The 27,482-nt window shown below is 50.5% G+C and overlaps 2 protein-coding genes across 2 annotated transcripts in view; one reads left to right on the top strand and one right to left on the bottom strand.

Moving 5' to 3' along the window:
- ATRAID (all-trans retinoic acid induced differentiation factor) lies at nucleotides 1-21,853 on the top strand. The gene is made up of 7 exons (XM_083178966.1): nucleotides 1-152; nucleotides 7,819-7,949; nucleotides 8,026-8,097; nucleotides 8,175-8,246; nucleotides 8,312-8,433; nucleotides 11,559-11,659; nucleotides 21,300-21,853. Exons 1-7 carry the CDS (start codon nucleotides 81-83, stop codon nucleotides 21,402-21,404), a joined length of 675 nt encoding a protein of 224 aa, XP_083035092.1. The 5' UTR covers nucleotides 1-80; the 3' UTR covers nucleotides 21,405-21,853.
- Nucleotides 21,511-27,482, bottom strand: part of GPN1 (GPN-loop GTPase 1) — a 32,187-nt gene continuing 26,215 nt past the window's right edge. Inside the window, exons 10-13 of the mRNA XM_083175117.1 lie at nucleotides 27,377-27,428; nucleotides 25,662-25,752; nucleotides 25,462-25,569; nucleotides 21,511-23,636 (exon numbers count right to left, since the gene is read on the bottom strand). Coding sequence (XP_083031243.1) covers nucleotides 23,518-23,636; nucleotides 25,462-25,569; nucleotides 25,662-25,752; nucleotides 27,377-27,428 — 370 coding nt within the window. The 3' untranslated portion in view covers nucleotides 21,511-23,517. The remainder of the gene's footprint in view (nucleotides 23,637-25,461; nucleotides 25,570-25,661; nucleotides 25,753-27,376; nucleotides 27,429-27,482) is intronic.

Raw genomic sequence — 27,482 nt, 5'->3', positions numbered from 1 at the left:
GCCGGTGACTGGAGACACATGGTGACCGACCAGTTCTCTCTCAATCTTCTGTGCTCGTCACATGACAGAGTTCCTGGAAGATGGCTGCTGCGGTGGTGTCTCTGTGTGTCCTGCTGTGTGTGGTCCTGCAGGGAGGGGGGTGCCAGCAGCAGGTATATATATCCCCCTATACATTGTGTATAACCCCCCCCCCCGTGCCCCAGTGTACCCCCCATTCACTGTACCCCCAGTATACATATACACACTGTATACATGCCCCAGTGTACCCCCTCATTCAGTGTATGTACCCCCAGTATACATACACACTGTATACATGCCCCAGTGTACCCCCCATTCACTGTACATACCCCAGTATACATATACACACTGTATACATCCCCCAGTATACATATACACACACCGTATACATGCCCCAGTGTACCCCCAGTATACATATACACACTGTATACATGCCCCAGTGTACCCCCCATTCACTGTACATACCCCCAGTATACATATACACACTGTATACATGCCCCAGTGTACCCCCCATTCACTGTACATACCCCCAGTATACATATACACACTGTATACATGCCCCAGTGTACCCCCCATTCACTGTATGTACCCCCAGTATACATATACACACTGTATACATGCCCCAGTTTACCCCCCATTCACTGTACCCCCAGTATACATATACACACTGTATACATGCCCCAGTGTACCCCCTCATTCAGTGTATGTACCCCCAGTATACATATACACACTGTATACATGCCCCAGTTTACCCCCCATTCACTGTACCCCCAGTATACATATACACACTGTATACATGCCCCAGTGTACCCCCTCATTCAGTGTATGTACCCCCAGTATACATATACACACTGTATACATGCCCCAGTGTGCCCCCCATTCACTGTACGTACCCCCAGTATACATATACACACTGTATACATGCCCCAGTGTGCCCCCCATTCACTGTACGTACCCCCAGTATACATATACACACTGTATACATGCCCCAGTGTGCCCCCCATTCACTGTACGTACCCCCAGTATACATATACACACTGTATACATGCCCCAGTGTGCCCCCCATTCACTGTACGTACCCCCAGTATACATATACACACTGTATACATGCCCCAGTGTGCCCCCCATTCACTGTACGTACCCCCAGTATACATATACACACTGTATACATGCCCCAGTGTGCCCCCCATTCACTGTATGTACCCCCAGTATACATATACACACTGTATACATGCCCCAGTGTGCCCCCCATTCACTGTACATACCCCCAGTATACATATACACACTGTATACATGCCCCAGTGTGCCCCCCATTCACTGTATGTACCCCCAGTATACATATACACACTGTATACATGCCCCAGTGTGCCCCCCATTCACTGTACGTACCCCCAGTATACATATACACACTGTATACATGCCCCAGTGTACCCCCCCATTCACTGTACATACCCCCAGTATACATATACACACTGTAGTGTTCCTTCTAGCACCCGCTATCTTTGAAAACCCATGCAGTTCCTCTTCCCTGCCTGGGGTGTCACTGTCTGCTGTGTTGTTTCTAGCACAGGTCTGGTTTGCAATCAGTGCTGATATACAGACCACACTGTGCTAGAAGCACTACAGCAGACAGCGACACCCCAGGCAGGGAAGAGGAACTGCATGGGTTTTCAAAGATAGCGGGTGCTAGAATGAACACTACACTGTATACATGCCCCAGTGTGCCCCCCATTCACTGTATGTACCCCCAGTATACATATACACACTGTATACATGCCCCAGTGTACCCCCCATTCACTGTACATACCCCCAGTATACATATACACACTGTATACATGCCCCAGTGTGCCCCCCATTCACTGTACGTACCCCCAGTATACATAAACACACTGTATACATGCCCCAGTGTACCCCCCATTCACTGTACATACCCCCAGTATACATATACACACTGTATACATGCCCCAGTGTACCCCCCATTCACTGTACATACCCCCAGTATACATATACACACTGTATACATGCCCCAGTGTACCCCCCATTCACTGTATGTACCCCCAGTATACATATACACACTGTATACATGCCCCAGTTTACCCCCCATTCACTGTACCCCCAGTATACATATACACACTGTATACATGCCCCAGTGTACCCCCTCATTCAGTGTATGTACCCCCAGTATACATATACACACTGTATACATGCCCCAGTTTACCCCCCATTCACTGTACCCCCAGTATACATATACACACTGTATACATGCCCCAGTGTACCCCCTCATTCAGTGTATGTACCCCCAGTATACATATACACACTGTATACATGCCCCAGTGTGCCCCCCATTCACTGTACGTACCCCCAGTATACATATACACACTGTATACATGCCCCAGTGTGCCCCCCATTCACTGTACGTACCCCCAGTATACATATACACACTGTATACATGCCTCAGTGTGCCCCCCATTCACTGTATGTACCCCCAGTATACATATACACACTGTATACATGCCCCAGTGTGCCCCCCATTCACTGTACGTACCCCCAGTATACATATACACACTGTATACATGCCCCAGTGTGCCCCCCATTCACTGTATGTACCCCCAGTATACATATACACACTGTATACATGCCCCAGTGTGCCCCCCATTCACTGTATGTACCCCCAGTATACATATACACACTGTATACATGCCCCAGTGTGCCCCCCATTCACTGTACATACCCCCAGTATACATATACACACTGTATACATGCCCCAGTGTGCCCCCCATTCACTGTATGTACCCCCAGTATACATATACACACTGTATACATGCCCCAGTGTGCCCCCCATTCACTGTACGTACCCCCAGTATACATATACACACTGTATACATGCCCCAGTGTACCCCCCCATTCACTGTACATACCCCCAGTATACATATACACACTGTATACATGCCCCAGTGTGCCCCCCATTCACTGTATGTACCCCCAGTATACATATACACACTGTATACATGCCCCAGTGTACCCCCATTCACTGTACATACCCCCAGTATACATATACACACTGTATACATGCCCCAGTGTGCCCCCCATTCACTGTATGTACCCCCAGTATACATAAACACACTGTATACATGCCCCAGTGTACCCCCCATTCACTGTACATACCCCCAGTATACATATACACACTGTATACATGCCCCAGTGTGCCCCCCATTCACTGTACATACCCCCAGTATACATATACACACTGTATACATGCCCCAGTGTGCCCCCCATTCACTGTACATACCCCCAGTATACATATACACACTGTATACATGCCCCAGTGTACCCCCCCATTCACTGTACATACCCCCAGTATACATATACACACTGTATACATGCCCCAGTGTGCCCCCCATTCACTGTACATACCCCCAGTATACATATACACACTGTATACATGCCCCAGTGTGCCCCCCATTCACTGTACATACCCCCAGTATACATATACACACTGTATACATGCCCCAGTGTGCCCCCCATTCACTGTATGTACCCCCAGTATACATATACACACTGTATACATGCCCCAGTGTGCCCCCCATTCACTGTACGTACCCCCAGTATACATATACACACTGTATACATGCCCCAGTGTCCCCCCCCATTCACTGTACATACCCCCAGTATACATATACACACTGTATACATGCCCCAGTGTGCCCCCCATTCACTGTATGTACCCCCAGTATACATATACACACTGTATACATGCCCCAGTGTACCACCCATTCACTGTACATACCCCCAGTATACATATACACACTGTATACATGCCCCAGTGTGCCCCCCATTCACTGTATGTACCCCCAGTATACATAAACACACTGTATACATGCCCCAGTGTACCCCCCATTCACTGTACATACCCCCAGTATACATATACACACTGTATACATGCCCCAGTGTGCCCCCCATTCACTGTACATACCCCCAGTATACATATACACACTGTATACATGCCCCAGTGTGCCCCCCATTCACTGTACATACCCCCAGTATACATATACACACTGTATACATGCCCCAGTGTACCCCCCCATTCACTGTACATACCCCCAGTATACATATACACACTGTATACATGCCCCAGTGTACCCCCCCATTCACTGTACATACCCCAGTATACATATACACACTGTATACATGCCCCAGTGTGCCCCCCATTCACTGTACATACCCCCAGTATACATATACACACTCTATACATGCCCCAGTGTACCCCCCCATTCACTGTACATACCCCCAGTATACATATACACACTGTATACATGCCCCAGTGTGCCCCCCATTCACTGTACATACCCCCAGTATACATATACACACTGTATACATGCCCCAGTGTGCCCCCCATTCACTGTACATACCCCCAGTATACATATACACACTGTATACATGCCCCAGTGTACCCCCAGTATACATATACACACTGTATACATGCCCCAGTGTGCCCCCCATTCACTGTACATACCCCCAGTATACATATACACACTGTATACATGCCCCAGTGTGCCCCCCATTCACTGTACATACCCCCAGTATACATATACACACTGTATACATGCCCCAGTGTGCCCCCCATTCACTGTACATACCCCAGTATACATATACACACTGTATACATGCCCCAGTGTACCCCCCATTCACTGTATGTACCCCCAGTATACATATACACACTGTATACATGCCCCAGTGTGCCCCCCATTCACTGTACGTACCCCCAGTATACATATACACACTGTATACATGCCCCAGTGTGCCCCCCATTCACTGTATGTACCCCCAGTATACATATACACACTGTATACATGCCCCAGTGTGCCCCCCATTCACTGTATGTACCCCCAGTATACATATACACACTGTATACATGCCCCAGTGTGCCCCCCATTCACTGTACATACCCCCAGTATACATATACACACACTGTATACATGCCCCAGTGTGCCCCCCATTCACTGTATGTACCCCCAGTATACATATACACACTGTATACATGCCCCAGTGTGCCCCCCATTCACTGTACGTACCCCCAGTATACATATACACACTGTATACATGCCCCAGTGTACCCCCCCATTCACTGTACATACCCCCAGTATACATATACACACTGTATACATGCCCCAGTGTGCCCCCCATTCACTGTATGTACCCCCAGTATACATATACACACTGTATACATGCCCCAGTGTACCCCCCATTCACTGTACATACCCCCAGTATACATATACACACTGTATACATGCCCCAGTGTGCCCCCCATTCACTGTATGTACCCCCAGTATACATAAACACACTGTATACATGCCCCAGTGTACCCCCCATTCACTGTACATACCCCCAGTATACATATACACACTGTATACATGCCCCAGTGTGCCCCCCATTCACTGTACATACCCCCAGTATACATATACACACTGTATACATGCCCCAGTGTGCCCCCCATTCACTGTACATACCCCCAGTATACATATACACACTGTATACATGCCCCAGTGTACCCCCCCATTCACTGTACATACCCCCAGTATACATATACACACTGTATACATGCCCCAGTGTACCCCCCTATTCACTGTACATACCCCAGTATACATATACACACTGTATACATGCCCCAGTGTGCCCCCCATTCACTGTACATACCCCCAGTATACATATACACACTGTATACATGCCCCAGTGTACCCCCCCATTCACTGTACATACCCCCAGTATACATATACACACTGTATACATGCCCCAGTGTGCCCCCCATTCACTGTACATACCCCCAGTATACATATACACACTGTATACATGCCCCAGTGTGCCCCCCATTCACTGTACATACCCCCAGTATACATATACACACTGTATACATGCCCCAGTGTACCCCCAGTATACATATACACACTGTATACATGCCCCAGTGTGCCCCCCATTCACTGTACATACCCCCAGTATACATATACACACTGTATACATGCCCCAGTGTGCCCCCCATTCACTGTACATACCCCAGTATACATATACACACTGTATACATGCCCCAGTGTACCGCCCATTCACTGTATGTACCCCCAGTATACATATACACACTGTATACATGCCCCAGTGTGCCCCCCATTCACTGTACGTACCCCCAGTATACATATACACACTGTATACATGCCCCAGTGTACCCCCAGTATACATATACACACTGTATACATGCCCCAGTGTGCCCCCCATTCACTGTACATACCCCCAGTATACATATACACACTGTATACATGCCCCAGTGTGCCCCCCATTCACTGTACATACCCCAGTATACATATACACACTGTATACATGCCCCAGTGTACCGCCCATTCACTGTATGTACCCCCAGTATACATATACACACTGTATACATGCCCCAGTGTGCCCCCCATTCACTGTACGTACCCCCAGTATACATATACACACTGTATACATGCCCCAGTGTGCCCCCCATTCACTGTACATACCCCCAGTATACATATACACACTGTATACATGCCCCAGTGTACCCCCCATTCACTGTACATACCCCCAGTATACATATACACACTGTATACATGCCCCAGTGTGCCCCCCATTCACTGTACGTACCCCCAGTATACATATACACACTGTATACATGCCCCAGTGTACCCCCCCATTCACTGTACATACCCCCAGTATACATATACACACTGTATACATGCCCCAGTGTACCCCCCCATTCACTGTACATACCCCAGTATACATATACACACTGTATACATGCCCCAGTGTGCCCCCCATTCACTGTACGTACCCCCAGTATACATATACACACTGTATACATGCCCCAGTGTGCCCCCCATTCACTGTATGTACCCCCAGTATACATATACACACTGTATATATGCCCCAGTGTACCCCCCCATTCACTGTATTTACCCCCAGTATACATATACACACTGTATACATGCCCCAGTGTGCCCCCCATTCACTGTACATACCCCAGTATACATATACACACTGTATACATGCCCCAGTGTGCCCCCCATTCACTGTACATACCCCAGTATACATATACACACTGTATACATGCCCCAGTGTACCCCCCATTCACTGTATGTACCCTTATACGCTGTACATACCCCAGTATACATATACACACTGTATATATGCTTGTATGTGTGCACTGTGTTGCTTATTCACTCTGGGGTCCCCCCTGGTGTATGAGGACCAGTATACAGGACATAGACCTCACTGTGCTCTGTCCGTCTGCCCCCTGGTTACTCCTGACCACCCAGCCCAGCTGCTCTCCTGTGTACCCGTATGGGGGAGAGGGGGCACATATGGTGCTAATGGGTACTGCAGTGCCAGGCGATCCTGTCTGGGGTGTAACCCGCCTGCTCTCCTGTGTGCCCGTATGGGGGAGGGGGGCACATATGGTGTCTTCTCCTGTGTGCCCGTATGGGGGAGGGGGGCACAGATGGTGTCTTCTCCTGTGTGCCCGTATGGGGGAGGGGGGCACATATGGTGCTAATGGGTACTGCAGTGCCAGGTGATCCTGTCTGGGGTGTAACCTGCCTGCTCTCCTGTGTGCTCGTATGGGGGCACATATGGTGTCTTCTCCTGTGTGCCCGTATGGGGGAGGGGGGCACAGATGGTGTCTTCTCCTGTGTGCCCGTATGGGGGAGGGGGGCACAGATGGTGTCTTCTCCTGTGTGGATCCAGCGGTGTTGATGTTCGGGGGTACGCCCCCTGAGTTCTGACTGTCTCCTGCATCCCCAGGTGTGCCAGTCCTGTCCTGGTGAGCTGAGGAACACCTCTGAGGTGTACCGCCAATGCACGCTGAGCCCTGGGGCCAGTATCCTGGGCCGCTGCTGTGTTACTCTCCACTCGCTGAGCAATGTGATTATAGGGTACGTCCTCCCCCCATCCCCCTGCCATCCCCTGCACCTGGCCGTATCGCCTCATGCGTGTAATGTTCTCCTGCAGGCTGGACCTCTGGAACTGCTCGCTCTCTCACCTGGAGCCTGGAGCGCACCTGACCGCTGCTGCCGCCGTTATGTGAGTAGTGTATAATCCTCCGTACTTATACCGTACACACACAGGCTCCATGTAATCCTACCATACTCTCCCCACAGTGACATCTCCCAGAATCCTCTGCAGGAACTGCCACCGGACTTCTTCCTGGGACTCACCGGCTTGCAGTACATGTAGGTATCAGCGCGTCCGTGGCCGCTGCCTGGTATGCAAGGGTTAATAATGTGTCTTCTGTCAGTGCGCTGCCCATAAACATCAGCTGTCCGGGGGGAGAGGACGCGTGGGAGAGGACGAGGGCCACAGCGGGGGCCCAGATCTGTCAGCAGCAGAGAGACGCGTGCAACACGACCGGAGGGCAGGGTGAGTGCTCGGGGTGGGGGTGCCCTGCTGTGTGTCTGTGTGTGTGTGTGTGTGTGTGTATATATATATCGGTGGTCGCTGTTGACACTAGGTCCCCTACTAGTTAGGGCCAATCACCTTCTATACACCTACAATAGTGTCATCAGCGCCCAAGTTAGTAAAATATCACCTTAAATGGCAAAACATACACAATATATATATATAAAATATGAATAAAAGATAATAATAATATTTTCATCAGACTCAGAACACAGCAAACAGACTCCTCCCTTTATATACCGTAAGGGTCCGACGTCAGCATTGAGATTCTCCCACGCCAGGTGTGACGTCATCGAGCGGGGTGGCACGCACTCGCGCTTAAAGTCCTTCTGTACAACTAAACAAACTGGTTGCCATAGTGATGGTGCATACAGCTAAATGCCGTAACCATGGTGATTGTGTGTAATAGTGACGCTGCATCGTCAGACAGCAATTACCGTAATAGAACAATACCGACAAAGTCTTATCAATACCATATAGAAAAATGTGCGCATTGCTAATTAAATATGAATATCTGTATATAAAACATAACACACTATGTGAGCAGCTATCTAAATATACAAAATCAAAAGATATAGCAACATATAAAAAACATGTATAGAAAAATATCCTCAATTAGTTAAGGCCTAAACTCCAGTCCCAAGAACCCGGGATGTATCAAATGTACGTGTGCCCTCGGGGTATATAAGGTGTGAGATGTACATGTGCCCTCGGGGTATGAGATGTTCGTGTGCCCTCAGGGTATATAAGGTGTGAGATGTACGTGTTCCCTCAGGGTATGAGATGTACGTGTGCCCTCAGGGTATATAAGGTGTGAGATGTACGCGTGCCCTCGGGGTATATAAGGTGTGAGATGTACGTGTTCCCTCAGGGTATGAGATGTACGTGTTCCCTCTGGGTATGAGATGTACGCGTGCCCTCGGGGTGTATAAGGTGTGAGATGTACGCGTCCCCTCGGGGTATATAAGGTGTGAGATGTACGTGTCCCCTCGGGGTATATAAGGTGTGAGATGTACGTGTCCCCTTTGGGGTATATAAGGTGTGAGATGTACGTGTCCCCTCGGGGTATATAAGGTGTGAGATGTACGCGCCCCCTCGGGGTGTATAAGGTGTGAGATGTACATGTCCCCTCGGGGTATATAAGGTGTGAGATGTACGCGTCCCCTCGGGGTATATAAGGTGTGAGATGTACGTGTCACCTCGGGGTATATAAGGTGTGAGATGTACGCGTCCCCTCGGGGTATATAAGGTATGAGATGTACGCGTCCCCTCGGGGTGTATAAGGTGTGAGATGTACGTGTCCCCTCGGGGTATATAAGGTGTGAGATGTACGTGTCCCCTCGGGGTATATAAGGTGTGAGATGTACGTGTCCCCTCGGGGTGTATAAGGTGTGAGATGTACTCGTCCCCTCGGGGTATATAAGGTGTGAGATGTACGCGTCCCCTCGGGGTATATAAGGTGTGAGATGTACGCGTGCCCTCGGGGTATATAAGGTGTGAGATGTACGCGTCCCCTCGGGGTATATAAGGTGTGAGATGTACGCGTCCCCTCGGGGTATATAAGGTGTGAGATGTACGCGTCCCCTCGGGGTATATAAGGTGTGAGATGTACGCGTCCCCTCGGGGTATATAAGGTGTGAGATGTACGCGTCCCCTCGGGGTATATAAGGTGTGAGATGTATGCGTCCCCTCGGGGTATATAAGGTGTGAGATGTACGCGTCCCCTCGGGGTATATAAGGTGTGAGATGTACGTGTCACCTCGGGGTATATAAGGTGTGAGATGTACGCGTCCCCTCGGGGTATATAAGGTGTGAGATGTACGCGTCCCCTCGGGGTATATAAGGTGTGAGATGTACGCGTCCCCTCGGGGTATATAAGGTGTGAGATGTACGCGTCCCCTCGGGGTATATAAGGTGTGAGATGTACGTGTCACCTCGGGGTATATAAGGTGTGAGATGTACGCGTCCCCTCGGGGTGTATAAGGTGTGAGATGTACGCTTCCCCTCGGGGTATATAAGGTGTGAGATGTACGCGTCCCCTCGGGGTATATAAGGTGTGAGATGTACGTGTCACCTCGGGGTGTATAAGGTGTGAGATGTACGTGTCCCCTCGGGGTATATAAGGTGTGAGATGTACGCGTCCCCTCAGGGTGTATAAGGTGTGAGATGTACATGTCCCCTCGGGGTATATAAGGTGTGAGATGTACGCGTCCCCTCAGGGTTTATAAGGTGTGAGATGTACACGTCCCCTCGGGGTATATAAGGTGTGAGATGTACGCGTCCCCTCAGGGTTTATAAGGTGTGAGATGTACGCGTCCCCTCGGGGTTTATAAGGTGTGAGATGTACGCGTCCCCTCGGGGTGTATAAGGTGTGAGATGTACGCGTCCCCTCGGGGTGTATAAGGTGTGAGATGTACGCGTCCCCTCGGGGTGTATAAGGTGTGAGATGTACGCGTCCCCTCGGGGTGTATAAGGTGTGAGATGTACGCGTCCCCTCGGGGTGTATAAGGTGTGAGATGTACGCGTCCCCTCGGGGTGTATAAGGTGTGAGATGTACGCGTCCCCTCGGGGTATGTAAGGTGTGAGATGTACGCGTCCCCTCGGGGTATATAAGGTGTGAGATGTATGCGTCCCCTCGGGGTATATAAGGTGTGAGATGTACGCGTCCCCTCGGGGTGTATAAGGTGTGAGATGTACGTGTCCCCTCGGGGTATATAAGGTGTGAGATGTACGCGTCCCCTCGGGGTATATAAGGTGTGAGATGTACGTGTCCCCTCGGGGTATATAAGGTGTGAGATGTACGCGTCCCCTCGGGGTATATAAGGTGTGAGATGTACGCGTCCCCTCGGGGTATATAAGGTGTGAGTTTGTCTGTATTGGAGCGTTGCTATTGGAGAGGACGGAGTGCTGTGACTGTATAAGGGTATTGCTGTTGGATTACGGGCACCCTCCCTGGTGTGACTCTAAATGGCGGATACATTGTGGAATATATATGTGTGTGTGTGTGTGTGGCATTAGCAGGGGAATGGTGGTGCTCATGTATGTCCTGTGTAACACGTCACACGTGTATCGGTCTCTCCTCGCAGCATTGCTGTGTCCAGAGAACTCGCTGTGCGCTCCTGCCGGACCCGGGTACACGCAGTGCGTCTGTGCATCGGGATTCATGGGATACAAGTGCCTGAGACAGGTGAGTGGGGTCATATGTGTACTCTGTGTGTGGCCCCTTATCTGTAGCATGTACTAAGCAGTGTTACAGAGAGGGGCAATGAGGTCACCGGCGAGGGAGGTCACATAGCGAAACACAGAACGTGACGGCAGATAAGAACCACTTGGCCCATCTAGTCGGCCCCCCTATTAAACATGTTACCTCAAACCATATTTGTTATTTAATTCTCTAGTGGTGTAGGCTCCAAATGATGGCAACAAATGGTGGATTGATCTAATATACTGCAATTCAAACACCAAATATTGTTTGAGATCTTTATTGGATATACATAAATCCTATAAAATATCATAGACACAACAGACAAATAGAAGCAGTCTATACCATTACAAACGGTTACACACAGAGGGAGAGAATTATATGTTGCACAACATCACTGACAGAAATCAAACTAACATTTTTCGACTTGGATTCAAACGTGATTTTAAAACACCATTTCTCTCTTTGAACACCATATATGTTCTGTATGTCAAAAGTTTTTTAACCTCTATTTTTCGCTGTAAACCCCATTTCCCGCATAATAAATTATGGGAATATTAATGATTTAAGAAATAAAAGTTACATTTTATGAAAGAAAAAAATATATGTTTTTTTCTCTTGCTTCTTTCAGTGCGTTCCTCACACAGCAGTCCCTTTTTCTCTTTTGTCCCAAAAACTTATTTAATTCTCTGTAAGGATATCAAAATGCCTATCCCAAGCATGTTTACATTGTACTACTGTATTTGCCTCTACCACCTCTGATGGGAGGCTATTCCACTTATCTACTACTCTTTCTGTGAAGTAATTCTTCCTCACATTTCCCCTGTACCTTCCTCCCCCTAGTGTCAGTGCATGTCCCCGTGTTCTGCTGCTCCTCTTCCTGTGACTAATGTCTCCCACATGTACCTTCCTCCCCCTAGTGTCAGTGCATGTCCTCGTGTTCTGCTGCTCCTCTTCCTGTGACTAATGTCTCCCACCTGTACCTTCCTCCCCCTAGTGTCAGTGCATGTCCTCGTGTTCTGCTGCTCCTCTTCCTGTGACTAATGTCTCCCACCTGTACCTTCCTCCCCCTAGTGTCAGTGCATGTCCTCGTGTTCTGCTGCTCCTCTTCCTGTGAAGAATGTCTCCCACCTGTACCTTCCTCCCCCCCCCCAGTGTCAGTGCATATCCTCGTGTTCTGCTGCTCCTCTTCCTGTGACTAATGTCTCCCACCTGTACCTTCCTCCCCCTAGTGTCAGTGCATGTCCTCGTGTTCTGCTGCTCCTCTTCCTGTGACTAATGTCTCACACCTGTACCTTCCTCCCTCTAGTGTCAGTGCATGTCCTCGTGTTCTGCTGCTCCTCTTCCTGTGAAGAATGTCTCCCACCTGTACCTTCCTCCCTCTAGTGTCAGTGCATGTCCTCGTGTTCTGCTGCTCCTCTTCCTGTGAAGAATGTCTCCCACCTGTACCTTCCTCCCCCCCCAGTGTCAGTGCATATCCTCGTGTTCTGCTGCTCCTCTTCCTGTGACTAATGTCTCCCACCTGTACCTTCCTCCCCCTAGTGTCAGTGCATGTCCTCGTGTTCTGCTGCTCCTCTTCCTGTGACTAATGTCTCACACCTGTACCTTCCTCCCTCTAGTGTCAGTGCATGTCCTCGTGTTCTGCTGCTCCTCTTCCTGTGAAGAATGTCTCCCACCTGTACCTTCCTCCCCCTAGTGTCAGTGCATGTCCTCGTGTTCTGCTGCTCCTCTTCCTGTGACTAATGTCTCCCACCTGTACCTTCCTCCCCCTAGTGTCAGTGCATGTCCTCGTGTTCTGTTGCTCCTCTTCCTGTGACGAATGTCTCCCACCTGTACCTTCCTCCCTCTAGTGTCAGTGCATGTCCTCGTGTTCTGCTGCTCCTCTTCCTGTGACTAATGTCTCACACCTGTACCTTCCTCCCTCTAGTGTCAGTGCATGTCCTCGTGTTCTGCTGCTCCTCTTCCTGTGACTAATGTCTCCCACCTGTACCTTCCTCCCCCTAGTGTCAGTGCATGTCCTCGTGTTCTGCTGCTCCTCTTCCTGTGAAGAATGTCTCCCACCTGTACCTTCCTCCCTCTAGTGTCAGTGCATGTCCTCGTGTTCTGCTGCTCCTCTTCCTGTGACGAATGTCTCCCACCTGTACCTTCCTCCCTCTAGTGTCAGTGCATGTCCTCGTGTTCTGTTGCTCCTCTTCCTGTGACGAATGTCTCCCATCTGTACCTTCCTCCCTCTAGTGTCAGTGCATGTCCTCGTGTTCTGCTGCTCCTCTTCCTGTGACTAATGTCTCACACCTGTACCTTCCTCCCTCTAGTGTCAGTGCATGTCCTCGTGTTCTGCTCCTCCTCTTCCTGTGACGAATGTCTCCCACCTGTACCTTCCTCCCCCTAGTGTCAGTGCATGTCCTCGTGTTCTGCTGCTCCTCTTCCTGTGACTGTCTCAAAACTGTACCTTCCTCCCTCTAGTGTCAGTGCATGTCCTCGTGTTCTGCTGCTCCTCTTCCTGTGACTAATGTCTCCCACCTGTACCTTCCTCCCCCTAGTGTCAGTGCATGTCCTCGTGTTCTGCTGCTCCTCTTCCTGTGAAGAATGTCTCCCACCTGTACCTTCCTCCCTCTAGTGTCAGTGCATGTCCTCAAGTTCTGCTGCTCCTCTACCTGTGACGAATGTCTCCCACCTGTACCTTCCTCCCTCTAGTGTCAGTGCATGTACTCGTGTTCTGCTGCTCCTCTTCCTGTGACTGTCTCAAAACTGTACCTTCCTCCCTCTAGTGTCAGTGCATGTCCTCGTGTTCTGCTGCTCCTCTTCCTGTGACTAATGTCTCCCACCTGTACCTTCCTCCCTCTAGTGTCAGTGCATGTCCTCGTGTTCTGCTGCTCCTCTTCCTGTGACGAATGTCTCCCACCTGTACCTTCCTCCCTCTAGTGTCAGTGCATGTCCTCGTGTTCTGCTGCTCCTCTTCCTGTGACTAATGTCTCACACCTGTACCTTCCTCCCTCTAGTGTCAGTGCATGTCCTCGTGTTCTGCTGCTCCTCTTCCTGTGACTAATGTCTCCCACCTGTACCTTCCTCCCCCTAGTGTCAGTGCATGTCCTCGTGTTCTGCTGCTCCTCTTCCTGTGAAGAATGTCTCCCACCTGTACCTTCCTCCCTCTAGTGTCAGTGCATGTCCTCGTGTTCTGCTGCTCCTCTTCCTGTGACGAATGTCTCCCACCTGTACCTTCCTCCCTCTAGTGTCAGTGCATGTCCTCGTGTTCTGTTGCTCCTCTTCCTGTGACGAATGTCTCCCATCTGTACCTTCCTCCCTCTAGTGTCAGTGCATGTCCTCGTGTTCTGCTGCTCCTCTTCCTGTGACTAATGTCTCCCACCTGTACCTTCCTCCCTCTAGTGTCAGTGCATGTCCTCGTGTTCTGCTCCTCCTCTTCCTGTGACGAATGTCTCCCACCTGTACCTTCCTCCCCCTAGTGTCAGTGCATGTCCTCGTGTTCTGCTGCTCCTCTTCCTGTGACTGTCTCAAAACTGTACCTTCCTCCCTCTAGTGTCAGTGCATGTCCTCGTGTTCTGCTGCTCCTCTTCCTGTGACTAATGTCTCCCACCTGTACCTTCCTCCCCCTAGTGTCAGTGCATGTCCTCGTGTTCTGCTGCTCCTCTTCCTGTGAAGAATGTCTCCCACCTGTACCTTCCTCCCTCTAGTGTCAGTGCATGTCCTCGTGTTCTGCTGCTCCTCTACCTGTGACGAATGTCTCCCACCTGTACCTTCCTCCCTCTAGTGTCAGTGCATGTACTCGTGTTCTGCTGCTCCTCTTCCTGTGACTGTCTCAAAACTGTACCTTCCTCCCTCTAGTGTCAGTGCATGTCCTCGTGTTCTGCTGCTCCTCTTCCTGTGACTAATGTCTCCCACCTGTACCTTCCTCCCCCTAGTGTCAGTGCATGTCCTCGTGTTCTGCTGCTCCTCTTCCTGTGAAGAATGTCTCCCATCTGTACCTTCCTCCCTCTAGTGTCAGTGCATGTCCTCGTGTTCTGCTGCTCCTCTTCCTGTGACGAATGTCTCCCACCTGTACCTTCCTCCCCCTAGTGTCAGTGCATGTCCTCGTGTTCTGCTGCTCCTCTTCCTGTGACTAATGTCTCCCACCTGTACCTTCCTCCCTCTAGTGTCAGTGCATGTCCTCGTGTTCTGCTGCTCCTCTTCCTGTGAAGAATGTCTCCCACCTGTACCTTCCTCCCCCTAGTGTCAGTGCATGTCCTCGTGTTCTGCTCCTCCTCTTCCTGTGACGAATGTCTCCCACCTGTACCTTCCTCCCTCTAGTGTCAGTGCATGTCCTCGTGTTCTGCTGCTCCTCTTCCTGTGAAGAATGTCTCCCATCTGTGCCTTCCTCCCTCTAGTGTCAGTGCATGTCCTCGTGTTCTGCTGCTCCTCTTCCTGTGACGAATGTCTCCCACCTGTACCTTCCTCCCTCTAGTGTCAGTGCATGTCCTCGTGTTCTGCTGCTCCTCTTCCTGTGACGAATGTCTCCCACCTGTACCTTCCTCCCCCTAGTGTCAGTGCATGTCCTCGTGTTCTGCTGCTCCTCTTCCTGTGACGAATGTCTCCCACCTGTACCTTCCTCCCTCTAGTGTCAGTGCATGTCCTCGTGTTCTGCTGCTCCTCTTCCTGTGACTGTCTCCCATCTGTACCTTCCTCCCTCTAGTGTCAGTGCATGTCCTCGTGTTCTGCTGCTCCTCTTCCTGTGACTAATGTCTCCCACCTGTACCTTCCTCCCTCGTGTCAGTGCATGTCCTCGTGTTCTGCTGCTCCTCTTCCTGTGAAGAATGTCTCCCACCTGTACCTTCAGTGCATGTCCTCGTGTTCTGCTGCTCCTCTTCCTGTGACGAATGTCTCCCACCTGTACCTTCCTCCCTCTAGTGTCAGTGCATGGCCTCGTGTTCTGTTGCTCCTCTTCCTGTGACGAATGTCTCCCACCTGTACCTTCCTCCCTCTAGTGTCAGTGCATGGCCTTCGTGTTCTGCTGCTCCTCTTCCTGTGACTAATGTCTCCCACCTGTACCTTCCTCCCTCTAGTGTCAGTGCATGTCCTCGTGTTCTGCTGCTCCTCTTCCTGTGAAGAATGTCTCCCACCTGTACCTTCCTCCCCCTACTGTCAGTGCATGTCCTCGTGTTCTGCTCCTCCTCTTCCTGTGACGAATGTCTCCCACCTGTACCTTCCTCCCCCTAGTGTCAGTGCATGTCCTCGTGTTCTGCTGCTCCTCTTCCTGTGAAGAATGTCTCCCACCTGTACCTTCCTCCCTCTAGTGTCAGTGCATGTCCTCGTGTTCTGCTGCTCCTCTACCTGTGACGAATGTCTCCCACCTGTACCTTCCTCCCTCTAGTGTCAGTGCATGTACTCGTGTTCTGCTGCTCCTCTTCCTGTGACTGTCTCAAAACTGTACCTTCCTCCCTCTAGTGTCAGTGCATGTCCTCGTGTTCTGCTGCTCCTCTTCCTGTGACTAATGTCTCCCACCTGTACCTTCCTCCCCCTAGTGTCAGTGCATGTCCTCGTGTTCTGCTGCTCCTCTTCCTGTGAAGAATGTCTCCCACCTGTACCTTCCTCCCTCTAGTGTCAGTGCATGTCCTCGTGTTCTGCTGCTCCTCTACCTGTGACGAATGTCTCCCACCTGTACCTTCCTCCCTCTAGTGTCAGTGCATGTACTCGTGTTCTGCTGCTCCTCTTCCTGTGACTGTCTCAAAACTGTACCTTCCTCCCTCTAGTGTCAGTGCATGTCCTCGTGTTCTGCTGCTCCTCTTCCTGTGACTAATGTCTCCCACCTGTACCTTCCTCCCTCTAGTGTCAGTGCATGTCCTCGTGTTCTGCTGCTCCTCTTCCTGTGAAGAATGTCTCCCACCTGTACCTTCCTCCCCCTAGTGTCAGTGCATGTCCTCGTGTTCTGCTCCTCCTCTTCCTGTGACGAATGTCTCCCACCTGTACCTTCCTCCCTCTAGTGTCAGTGCATGTCCTCGTGTTCTGCTGCTCCTCTTCCTGTGAAGAATGTCTCCCATCTGTGCCTTCCTCCCTCTAGTGTCAGTGCATGTCCTCGTGTTCTGCTGCTCCTCTTCCTGTGACGAATGTCTCCCACCTGTGCCTTCCTCCCTCTAGTGTCAGTGCATGTCCTCGTGTTCTGCTGCTCCTCTTACTGTGACGAATGTCTCCCACCTGTACCTTCCTCCCCCTAGTGTCAGTGCATGTCCTCGTGTTCTGCTGCTCCTCTTCCTGTGAAGAATGTCTCCCATCTGTACCTTCCTCCCTCTAGTGTCAGTGCATGTCCTCGTGTTCTGCTGCTCCTCTTCCTGTGACGAATGTCTCCCACCTGTACCTTCCTCCCCCTAGTGTCAGTGCATGTCCTCGTGTTCTGCTGCTCCTCTTCCTGTGACTAATGTCTCCCACCTGTACCTTCCTCCCTCTAGTGTCAGTGCATGTCCTCGTGTTCTGCTGCTCCTCTTCCTGTGAAGAATGTCTCCCACCTGTACCTTCCTCCCCCTAGTGTCAGTGCATGTCCTCGTGTTCTGCTCCTCCTCTTCCTGTGACGAATGTCTGCCACCTGTGCCTTCCTCCCTCTAGTGTCAGTGCATGTCCTCGTGTTCTGCTGCTCCTCTTCCTGTGACGAATGTCTCCCACCTGTACCTTCCTCCCTCTAGTGTCAGTGCATGTCCTCGTGTTCTGCTGCTCCTCTTCCTGTGACGAATGTCTCCCACCTGTACCTTCCTCCCCCTAGTGTCAGTGCATGTCCTCGTGTTCTGCTGCTCCTCTTCCTGTGACGAATGTCTCCCACCTGTACCTTCCTCCCTCTAGTGTCAGTGCATGTCCTCGTGTTCTGCTGCTCCTCTTCCTGTGACTGTCTCCCATCTGTACCTTCCTCCCTCTAGTGTCAGTGCATGTCCTCGTGTTCTGCTGCTCCTCTTCCTGTGACTAATGTCTCCCACCTGTACCTTCCTCCCTCTAGTGTCAGTGCATGTCCTCGTGTTCTGCTGCTCCTCTTCCTGTGAAGAATGTCTCCCACCTGTACCTTCCTCCCTCTAGTGTCAGTGCATGTCCTCGTGTTCTGCTTCTCCTCTTCCTGTGACGAATGTCTCCCACCTGTACCTTCCTCCCTCTAGTGTCAGTGCATGGCCTCGTGTTCTGTTGCTCCTCTTCCTGTGAAGAATGTCTCCCACCTGTACCTTCCTCCCCCTAGTGTCAGTGCATGTCCTCGTGTTCTGCTGCTCCTCTTCCTGTGACTAATGTCTCACACCTGTACCTTCCTCCCTCTAGTGTCAGTGCATGTCCTCGTGTTCTGCTGCTCCTCTTCTGTGAAGAATGTCTCCCACCTGTACCTTCCTCCCTCTAGTGTCAGTGCATGTCCTCGTGTTCTGCTGCTCCTCTTCCTGTGACGAATGTCTCCCACCTGTACCTTCCTCCCTCTAGTGTCAGTGCATGTCCTCGTGTTCTGTTGCTCCTCTTCCTGTGACGAATGTCTCCCACCTGTACCTTCCTCCCCCTAGTGTCAGTGCATGTCCTCGTGTTCTGTTGCTCCTCTTCCTGTGACGAATGTCTCCCATCTGTACCTTCCTCCCTCTAGTGTCAGTGCATGTCCTCGTGTTCTGCTGCTCCTCTTCCTGTGACTAATGTCTCCCACCTGTACCTTCCTCCCTCTAGTGTCAGTGCATGTCCTCGTGTTCTGCTCCTCCTCTTCCTGTGACGAATGTCTCCCACCTGTACCTTCCTCCCCCTAGTGTCAGTGCATGTCCTCGTGTTCTGCTGCTCCTCTTCCTGTGAAGAATGTCTCCCATCTGTACCTTCCTCCCTCTAGTGTCAGTGCATGTCCTCGTGTTCTGCTGCTCCTCTTCCTGTGACTAATGTCTCCCACCTGTACCTTCCTCCCCCTAGTGTCAGTGCATGTCCTCGTGTTCTGCTGCTCCTCTTCCTGTGAAGAATGTCTCCCATCTGTACCTTCCTCCCTCTAGTGTCAGTGCATGTCCCCGTGTTCTGCTGCTCCTCTTCCTGTGAAGAATGTCTCCCACCTGTACCTTCCTCCCCCTAGTGTCAGTGCATGTCCTCGTGTTCTGCTGCTCCTCTTCCTGTGAAGAATGTCACCCACCTGCACCTTCCTCCCCCTAGTGTCAGTGCATGTCCTCGTGTTCTGCTGCTCCTCTTCCTGTGACTAATGTCTCCCACCTGTACCTTCCTCCCCCTAGTGTCAGTGCGTGTCCTCCTGTTCTGCTGCTCCTCTTCCTGTGACTAATGTCTCCCACCTGTACCTTCCTCCCCCTAGTGTCAGTGCATGTCCTCGTGTTCTGCTGCTCCTCTTCCTGTGACTAATGTCTCCCACCTGTACCTTGTTATAACCCTTGATATATGTGAAAGTTTCTATCATGTCCCCCCTTTCCCTTCTCTGCTCTAAAGTATACATATTAAGATCTTTTAGTCTTTCCTGGTACGTTTTGTGATGTAGGCCATGCACCATTTTAGTTGCCCTTCTTTGTACAGTCTCTAATGTATTTATATCCTTCTGGAGATATGGCCTCCAGAACTGAACACAATACTCTAGATGAGGTCGTACCAATGACCTATACAGTGGCATTATTACTTCTTTCTTTCTACTGCTGATACCTCTCCCTATGCAACCAAGCATCTGACTTGCCTTCTTCATTGCTTTGTTACATTGCCTACCTGCCTTTAAGTCCCCTGAAATAGTGACACCTAGATCCCTCTCTTCCTCAGTAGTTTCCATTATAGTGCCATTTATACTATATTTAGTCTTTGGATTTTTGCAACCCAAGTGCATGATTTTGCATTTTTTTGGCATTAAACTGAGTTGCCATTCTCTTGACCATTTCTCTAAACTACCTAGATCCTTAATCATTTGTTTTACCCCTCCTGGTGTGTCTACCCTGTTGCATACCTTTGTGTCATCTGCAAAAAGGCACATTTTACCCTCAATTCCATTTGCAATATCACCAATAAAGATATTAAAAAGCACCGGTCCAAGTACAGATCCCTGGGGTACTCCACTTGTAACCTTTCCCTCCTTTGACTGTACTCCGTTTACTACAACTCTCTGTTTTCTGTCCTGCAACCACGCTCTTATCCATTCAACTATCTTAGAATCCAATCCCAAGCTTTCAAGTTTATTTAACAGTCTGCGATGTGGGACGGTGTCAAAAGTCTAGATAAGCTACATCTACAGCCCCACCTTGATCTATTACTTCAGTCATAAAAGTCAATAAGATTTGTTTGACATGATCTTCCCCCAGTAAACCCATGCTGTTTTGGATCCTGTAAATTGCTGGTTTTGAGATATTCTACAACTCTTTGTTTTAAGAGTGTTTCCATCAATTTCCCTACTACTGATGTAAGGCTCACTGGTCGATAGTTGCTTACCTCTTCCTTGCTTCCACTTTGGTGCAGTGGGACTATACTGGATTTGCTGTTTTTACTCTGGGATTACTCCAGGGGCTAGTGATTGGTTGAATATTTCTGTTAATAGATGATTGTTTTACTAGCGCCCCTTTAAGCTCTTTTAGTATCTGTGGTCCTAGAGAGAGCGCGATACGTCGGCAAAGGGGAGGGGTTGGGGCTGTACATCTGTTAGTTACTGATACTGCTGTTCTCCTTGCAGGGGACGTTCCCCGTTCTGATGTTCCTGGGGATCCTGACGTCAGTGACAGTCAGCCTGTGCGTCCTGCTGTGGTGTACTCAGCGCAGGAAGGTGAAATCTCAGTAGGGCGACCCCTGTATGTTCTGCCCTCATGGACGTCCAATTGAACTAACTATCTGTGCTGAACATCCTTAAAACCTGCTCCGCTATTATGCCCTGAGGTCTGCACTCGGGGGGCAGGTCTGTTCCCCAGGCATCTCGGCTTCATTTAGTAATGCTGGCAGGAGGTATTGTGTGGTCTTAGTACCAATCCCCTCACACTATGTACAAAGTCCCGGTGTTAAAAATCCAGACAAGGTGACTCGACGGGACGTGGATGTTCCCCCTCCCTTGCGGGCTCGCTACACTGGGCACACTAATTTATTCTGCCTCTATGGGTGTCAGGATTTCGACCGCCAGGATTATAACTGCATCCCAGGGTGAGATGTCACCTCTCACGGTATTAGTCACATGACGGCTATGTACACAGATAAAACATCGGACTTTGTCACAATAAAAGTATATATTTTTTTTAATCTTCGTTTGTTGTTGTAATTGTGTAATAATGTATCATCACATAACCACACACTGTATGCAATGGTTTATTGTATAATTATGCAATGCGTGTAAGCACACACACCGGACCCACCTCCCTCCACGTCAGGTGTGCCTCTCCTGTCCTCACCCAAAGGGGCCAGGCTGTGAGCCAGGAGAGATAGGGTAAGAATACTTACCTGGCCCTTCGGGATCCCCTCCTTTGAGATGCCAATGTCGGTAGTCTGTATGCTAGTCAGCTGAATGTTACCATAGTGCCCCACAGGAGTCACATTGGGGTGTAAGTGGATGGTTGACAGATAAATTCTTTGTCCCAGGATGCTCTGCTCCCCTACTTCCCGACCATCTGACCGTAGTCGTTTCTTTGGTACGGTCGCCATGTCCGCAGGGTTGTGGCAGCCATAACTTCTCAATGTTTCACTATTGTTCTCACTGAGCACGGCAGTCAGCATAAACACCACCTGCGCCTACTACCCGCGCCAGCGCATGTGTCCACTTTATCTCCTCATTCAACAATGCCACAGACAGGAAACAAGGTCAATGTCAAATCAGTTTATTTATGGAGGCTGCAATCAGCCCAGCATCAGCCTAGGTCGCTAGGGCTACAGCTCATATTATGGACATTAAACCTCTTGCTTCCTACCTGGGAGAAATAGATGTTGGCCAGTTGGCGTCCAAGGCTTCAGCTACGCCGGTAGCGGTGTGTACACGCGGCAGATGGGATCAGATCGTATGGGGACTCGCATCGCACGACATGACAGAGGGGCACAATTTACACTATATAGTGCTACCTGCCCTCTATCTGGCTGCTGATATGCGCTCACATGGGAGCGCGCAAGCCCTAAAAAAGCATGTAATATGGCTTCCGATGTTCCCTATATCAGGAACATCGGAAGCCAAATTTTCCTGTGTGTACACACTATAAGAAAGCTGGAGGACTTCATAGGAGAGCATTTGACTGGTTCAGAGTTGGATATAATTATGGCCACAATAGCTGGCTCCACGTCGGCTTTCTTATCTTGTACTCCAGCAACTAACCCATGGCCGTCCCTTCTGTCCCCAGGATACAACTACCATCACTGCTTATTGGCTAGGGCCTGGTATGCCTCTTATCACAGGTAGAGCTTCAGCCCCTGTCCCAGCACATGCCGGCCTGTTGCCCACACCTCTCCCTCACGTCTAGCTCCTGGGCTGGGTTACTAGAGTGCGTGGCACATGCAGCCTCTTCTGGCCGGTGGGTATAATTTGCCTCTGTCCAGCAGAAGCCTGGTTTCCTGTACAGATACCATCGGTGCGAGTCTAGAACACCTGTATGCTTATACACTGAAGGCGCACAGTTCTACCATAGTATCAGCCCAAGTTTCCTATCGATACAATGGTGTCCAGGACTGTTGGTTTCACTCTGTACAACACAGCGACACTACACTGCCCATCCAACCCCGTAATGAGACCGTAATTACCAGACGTGGTTTATGGTTTTTTTTTTTTTTTATATAAAGAAATACGATTTTGTTCTGTAGCTGCACAATGTAACGGTCCTGTTGGTGCGGTCCACGGGAGCTCACACTTCATCCACACCACCCTCAGGAGGGAACCTAGCCACGCAAATCTGAACCTCTCCAACTGGTGCACTGGCGGCTGCTCCTCACCCCGCGTCTGAGCTGGACAGGTCACCAATCATTGCCCGACCTTCTCCCGATACTTTTTCTTTGTCTGCTGGAGAAAGTTCTGAAAAGCCGGTTCCTCGAGCACTGGCCTCCGCCACTGCATGGGGAGAGGGAGGGGTGTTATAATATAGGGAGAGAAGAGGCCATACCACTGCGCGGGGAGAGGGAGGGGTGTCATAGGGAGAGAAGAGACCATACCACTGCACGGGGAGAGGTAGGGGTATCACAATATAGGGAGAGAAGAGACCATACCACTGCATGGGGAGAGGGAGGAGTGTTATAATATAGGGAGAGAAGAGACCATACCACTGCGCGAGGGAGAGGGAGGGGTGTCGTATGTATAATATAGGAAAAGAAGAGGCCATACCACTGCATGGGGAGAGGGAGGGGTGTCATAGGGAGAGAAGAGACCATACTACTACACGGGGAGAGGGAGGGGTGTTATATACAATATAGGGAGAGAACGGGCCATACCACTGCGCGGGGAGAGGGAGGGGTATCCTATGTATAATATAGGGAGAGAAGAGGCCACACCACTGCACGGGGACAGGGAGGGGTGTCATATGTATATAATATAGGGAGAGAAGAGCCCATACCACTGCACGGGGGGAGGGGGTGTTATATACAATATAGGGAGAGAACAGGTCATACCACTGTGCGGGGAGAGGGGTGTCATATGTATAATATAGGGAGAGAGTGGGCCATACCACTGCGCGGGGAGAGGGGAGGGGTGTCATATGTATAATATAGGGAGAGAGTGGGCCATACCACTGCGCGGGGAGAGGGATGGGTATCATATGTATAATATAGGGAGAGAGTGGGCCATACCACTGCGCGGGGAGAGGTGTCCTATGTATAATATAGGGAGAGAACAGGCCACACCACTGCACGGGAAGAGAGAGAGGGGTGTCATATGTATAATATAGGGAGAGAACAGGCCACACCACTGCGCGGGGAGAGGGAGGGGTGTCATATGTATAATATAGGGAGAGAAGAGGCCATACCACTGCACAGGGAGAGGGAGGGGTGTCATATGTATAATATAGGGAGAGAAGAGGCCATACCACTGCACAGGGAGAGGGAGGGGTGTCATATGTATAATATAGGGAGAGAAGAGGCCATACCACTGCAGAGGGAGGGGTGTCATATGTATAATATAGGGAGAGAAGAGACCATACCACTGCACAGGGAGAGGGAGGGGTGTCATATGTATAATATAGGGAGAGAAGAGGCCATACCACTGCACAGGGAGAGGGAGGGGTGTCATATGTATAATATAGGGAGAGAAGAGGCCATACCACTGCACAGGGAGAGGGAGGGGTGTCATATGTATAATATAGGGAGAGAAGAGGCCATACCACTGCAGAGGGAGGGGTGTCATATGTATAATATAGGGAGAGAAGAGGCCATACCACTGCACAGGGAGAGGGAGGGGTGTCATATGTATAATATAGGGAGAGAAGAGGCCATACCACTGCAGAGGGAGGGGTGTCATATGTATAATATAGGGAGAGAAGAGGCCATACCACTGCACAGGGAGAGGGAGGGGTGTCATATGTATAATATAGGAAGGGGGGGGGGGATGTAATCGCAGGTGTGACATGATAAAGCACAGAGTATATCGTCATACAGTAACTCCCGTCAGGTGTAATAACATTATATGATAGGGGAAGAGGGATCACTCATCTCCTGATATACTCTGTGCTGCAGGGGACCCTGCTCCTCCCACTATATAACTCAGTTTGTGGCTTCCTGCTACCTCCATTCTCCAGATCAACCCATAACATGGGGAGAGCATACAAGCTACACAAAGCCCTGGTGGAAAATGAACCAAAGAACCCAGCACTGAGACAACAATGCTGCACACTGTGCCACCATGCTGCCCTACTAGTATAACTACATGACCCAAAAGGACGACTCACCAGAATGATCAATATCATCAGTGTCACTGTCCTCTGCTTCCTCCTCGTCCTCCACGTTCCCCCGGGTGAAGATCAGATCTGATGGTCCTGCTGCTGCCTCGTCCTCACCTGGCCATGGTAAAGAGTGTGACCGTGAGCAGCGTCTATAGGCAGAGAATGGAGTAATACTGTATATAACCAACCCCCATCCCCTGTAATACCGGCAGGCTGTCCAGGATCCAGAGACACGGAGCCCATATCCCTGTGCAGTCTGTTCAGCTGCTCCTGCTGCTCCTTCCTCTTCTCCTCCTCCTGTCTCCGGGAAGAACACAGGATGTAAGGGTAGTCTCTCATGTTACCCATCATTATAGGTCCTCCACCATCACGTCTCTACTCTGTCCTCCAACCTCAGGTCTCCTCTCTCCACCAACATGTCCCTACTCTGTCCTCCAACCTCAGGTCTCCTCTCTCCACCAACATGTCCCTACTCTGTCCTCCAACCTCAGGTCTCCTCTCTCCACCAACATGTCCCTACTCTGTCCTCCAACCTCAGGTCTCCTCTCTCCACCAACATGTCCCTACTCTGTCCTCCAACCTCAGGTCTCCTCTCTCCACCAACATGTCCCTACTCTGTCCTCCAACCTCAGGTCTCCTCTCTCCACCAACATGTCCCTACTCTGTCCTCCAACCTCAGGTCTCCTCTCTCCACCAACATGTCCCTACTCTGTCCTCCAACCTCAGGTCTCCTCTCTCCACCAACATGTCCCTACTCTGTCCTCCAACCTCAGGTCTCCTCTCTCCACCAACATGTCCCTACTCTGTCCTCCAACCTCAGGTCTCCTCTCTCCACCAACATGTCCCTACTCTGTCCTCCAACCTCAGGTCTCCTCTCTCCACCAACATGTCCCTACTCTGTCCTCCAACCTCAGGTCTCCTCTCTCCACCAACATGTCCCTACTCTGTCCTCCAACCTCAGGTCTCCTCTCTCCACCATCACGTCTCTACTCTGTCCTCCAACCTCAGGTCTCCTCTCTCCACCAACATGTCCCTACTCTGTCCTCCAACCTCAGGTCTCCTCTCTCCACCAACATGTCCCTACTCTGTCCTCCAACCTCAGGTCTCCTCTCTCCACCAACATGTCCCTACTCTGTCCTCCAACCTCAGGTCTCCTCTCTCCACCAACATGTCCCTACTCTGTCCTCCAACCTCAGGTCTCCTCTCTCCACCAACATGTCCCTACTCTGTCCTCCAACCTCAGGTCTCCTCTCTCCACCAACATGTCCCTACTCTGTCCTCCAACCTCAGGTCTCCTCTCTCCACCAACATGTCCCTACTCTGTCCTCCAACCTCAGGTCTCCTCTCTCCACCAACATGTCCCTACTCTGTCCTCCACCTCAGGTCTCCTTTCCACCAACATGTCCCTACTCTGTCCTCCACCTCAGGTCTCCTCTCTCCACCAACATGTCCCTACTCTGTCCTCCAACCTCAGGTCTCCTCTCTCCACCAACATGTCCCTACTCTGTCCTCCAACCTCAGGTCTCCTCTCTCCACCAACATGTCCCTACTCTGTCCTCCACCTCAGGTCTCCTTTCCACCAACATGTCCCTACTCTGTCCTCCACCTCAGGTCTCCTCTGTCCACCAGCAAGTCCCTACTCTACTTTACCTATCCAGATTCCTCTCTTCACCAACATGTCCCTTCTCTGTCCTCCACCATCTATAAGCAACCTTGTGGCATTATCTGACCTTATTATTGACCCACTTCAGATCTACCCCACATGCCTATCACTTGTCACCCTCCCATCAAACCCTCACCATGTCCCTACCCCATCTTCCATGTGATTGGTGCATATCACTAATGTCTACACATCTCTACAACCAGATGCTGCCTTTACCCTTCTATATGCTGCCTATTACACGCAGGAGTAGCGACGTACCGCAGCCTGACGCAGGCGTTCATATTCCGGGCGGTATTCTCTGCAAAAACAACAAGGTGGTTACTATAGAGTGGGCAAAAGAGGGTAATGCATGCTAGAAATAACA

The sequence above is a fragment of the Crinia signifera genome, chromosome 3 (assembly GCF_055691185.1).
Source record: "Crinia signifera chromosome 3, ASM5569118v1, whole genome shotgun sequence".
Taxonomy (NCBI): Eukaryota; Metazoa; Chordata; class Amphibia; order Anura; family Myobatrachidae; genus Crinia; species Crinia signifera.
Note: the sequence above shows the minus strand (reverse complement) of the source record. Positions and strands in the feature narration are given on the sequence as shown.